Genomic DNA, 6,000 nt, shown 5'->3' with positions numbered 1-6,000 from the left:
GAACGTGTTGCATTACTGTAGAACAGCCACTGTTTTGAAGAGGAGACTACATAGGTTTTAAACTTAAAGAATGCTTTCTTAACTGATATAGCATCTATCTTCTATACTTCGTTGTAATGGTTGTGTCTGTACATAGAAAATTTGTTAGGAGAAATGTACTCCTTGGGACTGTGTATGAACTACGGAGACAGTTTTTTTCTGAATATTTGTCTGTCTGTTCCAGCATCACGCAAAAACTACAGGATGAATTTGGATTGCTGTTTCAATATTGTATAGCTTTGTCACCTAGAAAGAAACTGAGGTATGCATTATCTCAATGTGAAATCAGGGAGAGGAGCAATAAAGGAAAAAACAGATTGCTTGACACTCAGCACATGCAGGCTCCTCAAGCCAAAAATTATAATTTATATAAATAAATATTTTGGGACAAATACTTATAGGGACCATTTCTGAACTATAGAGACATTTTCTTTAAATGGAATTTGCACAGGCTCCTCAAGTCCAATGTTTCGGGGTGCAACCCTCTTTCTCAAGCCAACACCACAGATATATATATATATCTCCATATATTGGACACCCTGAATGCAGTTATATATGTATGCATGTAGAAATACAGATATAAATATCAAGATCCATTTCACAGGAAAAACCAACTATATATAAACCACTAATCAGGCAGCTTATCTTTCATGGATTTGCAGTATACATGTCAATCCAGTAGATGGCTCACCAAGACAAATACTACATATCAGAGTCGCTGCTCACGTTATTACAGTCTTTGTAAAATGAGTTCCGCTGAGCAGTAACAGACATCAATGCGAGCGAAGCTGCGGGCAAACGCTAGTTATATACTAAAAGACCTAGCACAGTAATCCCTAGCATAACGCTGTTATGTCATTCTGACAAGCTGGAGTACTAAATGAAAAAAAGCACAAAATAAAAAAAACAATTTCATGTAAGAAATATAATCATCTTAATCTGTTCCAAGAAGTCCTGGAAACTATAAAAATGAAGTGTGTGGTTTTTACACATTTTGCCCAAGCTCATAATCTACATCTCCACTACTTAGTACTGCCAGCATTCATTTCCACTGCTCTCATGCCATAAACATGGCTGCTTCATATAAGTTCTCACAAGCCTACAACAGCAGCTGTCTTCACATTTAATGAAATCCTGCTCCAGTAGTACAGCATGTCCTGCATGAGCTTAATAAAAAAAAATTAAGCTAAGGACATAAAGAAATTAAGAAAAGTGCTAATCGAACAGCGCAAGAACAGAGAATTCCTGTAAATATACAGAAACGTGTACTCCAAACAGGAGAAGAAAAAACTCCACCAAAGACCACAAGACACTTTAACATTGTTATAAAATGCTTTAATAAATAGTTTTTTTCTGAAACATTTTAAGAACATGTCAAACAAAGTACACTAAACAGAACAAGATCCTGCAAAGCAATTCCTGCATTCTGGTATAAAATAATTATCTTCAAGCATTCATGTTTATTGGCCAGAGTTTATATTTTCAAATACCACCCCAACTGGTTATTTAACTATATGGATGTTGCTTTACATTGTTACTGGAGGGGGAAGAAAATAAAATAATTTAAAAAGCAGCTTGTCTATAGAAAGTAGTGCAGGTCCATAAAATAAAAAAAAAATAAAAAAAAAGACTATTTTGAAAAACCATCTTTTTCTTGAGGTAATTCAATCTGGAGCATGCTGAAAATTTGTCCCCTTCATTAGGCCTGTAACTTTAACTATAAAAAGAACATAATATAATACCCCCTTCTAATTACCATGTTCACAAAAAGGAACTGCTTGCCTCACTATGTTGTTCGGCTACAATCACGGGCACTAGGTGTAAAGCCAACTTATTTCTTTTAAAAACCAGAATACTGGGGTTGATAAACATCTCTATATACTATTTACACATCTACTTGCTGTCACAATGCAGGTACAACTGACCAGACTCCTAACATTGATTATATTAACATCCCTTACTAAATCTGGACATCTTTAAAAAAAAAAAAAAAAAGATAAAATAAAAATAAAAACAAACTCATAAAACCTCCCTTCTGAAACATAAATTAAAAAGGAATGGCATGTCAAGAAGAAAAATTCTGAAATATTGTTAATAAATCAAATATACAGAGGGATTCCTTCAATATATACATATATACAACATGTTTACATTTAGAAAATAAATGTCTCTATGAAGAGGACCCTAGCACTCTGCTTATATATATTTTTTTATTTAAAGCAGAAGGTAGTCTTTGACAGTTGCTATAGAAAAGAAGTTTAATCTCAAGGCACTTATCACATACATCAATACTGCAATCCTAAAATAAAAAATATATATAACAAAAGTAACCATAATAAAAAATAAAAGACTTTATATGCCACAGTTCAAAAGATCTTTATCTCGCATTAATGTTGTTCTTGTTAAAAGATTAATAAGGCAAAGTTTGCAGAACCAGCAATAGAAGGAAAAATAACAAACGCATGTGAGCAGGGCACAGATTTCTATACCTCCTTGTCTATTGGGGCTTTCATTGGCGTTCACTGGGCAGAGGACTTGGTTTCAGAAAACAAGTTCAAATCACTTATTTTTGTCAACCTGGAGAACTGGATGCTCATTAAGTTATAAGCAATAAAACAAAAATATATTGTAAACAACTGTACAATCTTTGTGTAATAAATTTTACATGATATAATGAAAATAGAGAATCTTCCATCTTCTCTTGACTTTTAGGATTTAAAGCAAATTTTTATAAAAATAGCAACCATCAAAGAACTTTTCTTTTGTCTTTTTACCAGTCACAAATAACTTACAGAAAAACTACAGCAACAAGAAGAAAAAAAAAATTTTTTTTTCTACATAATCTAAAGAAAATAAGAGTCCAGATTTTAGTCCTGAACCACGTGTCCAGAGGAAAGAGGGCCCACAAGCATTGCTGAGCAACATGCCAAAGACCCAACAGCGGTAGAAGGGTCAACATATTGGAGATGAATTCTGTTTCACTCCTCGTTCTATCCATAGCATAGGCACAACATCCTTTCTTTGTATAGAGATACGGCTTTATTCCTTCAGTGCGGTGCATTCACATTTTTAACACATCTGTTATCTACTTTGTCAGGACTTGTCCGATGTGGTTTCTTGACAGGGGAACTTTTTGAGTAGTCAATATCCCCTATGCTCGTATAAGTCTTTGTGTATGATTGAGGGAGGCACTCGTCCTCCTCTGTGTCCTCCTCTTTATCCACTACATCCTCTTTCACCCCCTCTTCAGGGGAAGTTCTTTTTTGATTAAAAAGAAGGTTTTTGCATTCATACTGAATGTCTTTATAAGGCACCCCAATTGGGTTCCGTATTGGATTTAAAGGCTGACGTTGGTTATTTGTTTCATCTTCTTGGCGACTATCGCGCCTTCTCTCTCGCTCTTTTCTTCTCTTTCGCATCCACCAAACACATATGATTATACACGCAATCCAAACAATGCCAAAGACAACACAGAGAATTGGGACGAGATAATCTACAAAGAAAAAGATTAAATAAAATTAAATTAAAGTAAATAAAGAATTTTTAAAAAATCCAATAGCGGTGTCAAAGGACACAGGAAAATCAAGTGCGGCATAGAAACTTCCAGGAGAGTTTTGTAAGCGGATAAGAAGGGAGTTGTTGCAAGTGAGGCTATCATGGATATCAAATGGCCATTACCAAGATGACTATTTGGGACAAACATTAAAACAATTAAATCCATTTCTGACATCCAGTACTTGATGCTCTAATCCAGCGTTTCTCAGCCCTCAAGTTTTCCCAGCAGGTCATGTTTTGAGGATTTCTATTTGTGGAAACAGGTGAGATAATTACTGACCCAGCACCTGTGCATGATTAAAGGAATCCCCAAAACATAACCTTTTGGTGGTACTCAGACTGGAGTTGAGAACCCCTGCTCTGCAATTTCCGTTATTCATTACTAAGTCAAGACCAAGCAATTTTTGCAACAATATTCCTATTCCTGACTGTTTTGAAGCTTTAGAGCACTTAAGCCCATATCAGTTGCGTTATGTAAAACCACAATTAAGAAAATTTATAATTTATATTTTTATCTGGGGGAAAAAAAAGAAGAAAAAAAAAAAAAGTTTCAAACAAATTTCAAAAATTTCCAACACCTCAATTATTCTTGTACAATGCGCTGCCACTATAAAACAAACATGCTTAAGTAAAAAAATAATAAAAGAAATATGGACGTTACCTACCTGAACTGGAGCCATCTACCACCACTGTTTCAACTTTGACTTCTGTGACCGCCAACATAACTGTACTGTTTTGCCATTTGGTTACGGCATTGACAATTGTATTGGCAGCGTTTTGAATAAGATTATTGTCTTGACTATCTGCTTGTGAGACAAATGCCTGCAAGACAAGTGTGGGCAATGATGTAATTGCATCACCTACAGAACGTACAAATTTGAATACTATAGATACTAACGTGTTATTCGGAAACTGCTAGCATTAACGTGGGGCGCGAAGCAGCTAGGCCGCTGCACACGGACTGTGGAGCAGCAGCATAGCGCATCACGCTTTACGGTCCACCACTATACCGGGGACTTCAGTCTTAGCGTGCACCAAGCACCTTAATCAAACACGGAGGTTGGGAGGCAAGTGTCATACGGAGGTGTTGCTGTCAGTACTACTTTTTCTTATCGGAGGGGATTATTGTGCGGCAACAGCAGTGGTTACACATCCAAATAAAGGCGCACCGATACCCACTAGCACTGGTTGAGGTTACCCAATTTCACCTGAAAAGGTGATGGTTGTAGATATTGTCTGATCTAGCTAATAAATGACCGCTTACCAACGCCATTAACAATTCTGCTTGGCCGACGCATACCCTGACTATTGGGGCTTGCTGACAATACTAATAACCTGTGGCCACAGGGTTCAAATGTAATGATATATATGTGATTGCCGGCATTCTCCTTTATTTTTTACTTTATTAGAGTAATTTTAATTAATTGTTATTTGATTGTAGTAATAAATCCATTATTTAAATATACACAGCTGGTTTGGCAGCACACTTATTTTCTCTTGTGTATTTTTATTGTTATTTGGACAGTTTTATTTTACATACACAGGGGATAGTTTCTCCATTAGGTCTAACAACCCCTGGAGTAACATTTGTACAACAGTTTTAAGAGGTCTCTATTCAATCTGCATTTCTGTACTGATTTCTCAATAGCTTGTCTGATAAGGGTACAAAAACCTGACAATTTCTGAAACTCCATAAAGATTAATAAAGCATTATACTTACTACTGCGACCTCCACTGCCTTTTCTGTTGAATATGATACATCACACAAGATTATGAGCTGTTGTTCTTTGGATACAGTCCGGATTGATGGCAAATATCTGATCTCGGAGCAAATATTTTCAACTGTAGTTCCCTTGAAAATGAAAAAGTTTTTGTCTAATAAAAAACACACACAAAAAAAAAACAAAAAAACAAAAAACAAACCACACACACAAAGCACACACATTGATTGTTGATCAAATTAAATTTTACCTGTGGAACTTTTTCGCTATTGAATATTAGTGTTATTCTGGCACAGTTATTATCCAGGTATCCAGAGTTAGGCAGGCACATAATCAAATGTGACTTGTCTGGGGCACTACACTCCCCCCAGTCCCGGCATGGCGGTTGAAAGCATTTTGTGGAAGAAATCTTTGGCTCACATTCCTGGTCTTGGGGGCACTGACTCCTGTCATGAAGCTTTTCCAGTAGACATGGCTTTCGGCCACACCAAGTCTAAAGAAAATTCAAAAAAAGGTTAGATTGAAATGTAAAAAAAATGTATCCAATGCTAAATTCAGGGTTTTAAAGCTGAACACACACTAGCACAACGGATCAGCCGTCCGCCCGATCTGCCATCCTTTCTGACGATTGGCAAGTGCATAAACACTTACAAATCAACAGCCCGATGTGTCATGCCTGAAGTCA

The 6,000-nt window shown here is 36.2% G+C and overlaps 1 protein-coding gene across 2 annotated transcripts in view; it reads right to left on the bottom strand.

The window, feature by feature from the left end:
• Nucleotides 1-1,366: 1,366 nt before the first annotated feature.
• JAG2 (jagged canonical Notch ligand 2) overlaps nucleotides 1,367-6,000 on the bottom strand; it is a 90,444-nt gene continuing 85,810 nt past the window's right edge. For both annotated transcript variants that reach the window (XM_088471249.1, XM_088471250.1), the window contains 4 exons: nucleotides 5,566-5,808; nucleotides 5,315-5,446; nucleotides 4,260-4,416; nucleotides 1,367-3,532 (listed from right to left, as the gene is read on the bottom strand). In XM_088471249.1, coding sequence (XP_088327375.1) covers nucleotides 3,087-3,532; nucleotides 4,260-4,416; nucleotides 5,315-5,446; nucleotides 5,566-5,808 — 978 coding nt within the window. In that variant the 3' untranslated portion in view covers nucleotides 1,367-3,086. The remainder of the gene's footprint in view (nucleotides 3,533-4,259; nucleotides 4,417-5,314; nucleotides 5,447-5,565; nucleotides 5,809-6,000) is intronic.

Source organism: Taudactylus pleione, unplaced genomic scaffold (genome assembly GCF_031769625.1).
Source record: "Taudactylus pleione unplaced genomic scaffold, aTauple2 ptg000113l, whole genome shotgun sequence".
NCBI classification, from domain to species: domain Eukaryota; kingdom Metazoa; phylum Chordata; class Amphibia; order Anura; family Myobatrachidae; genus Taudactylus; species Taudactylus pleione.
Note: the sequence above shows the minus strand (reverse complement) of the source record. Positions and strands in the feature narration are given on the sequence as shown.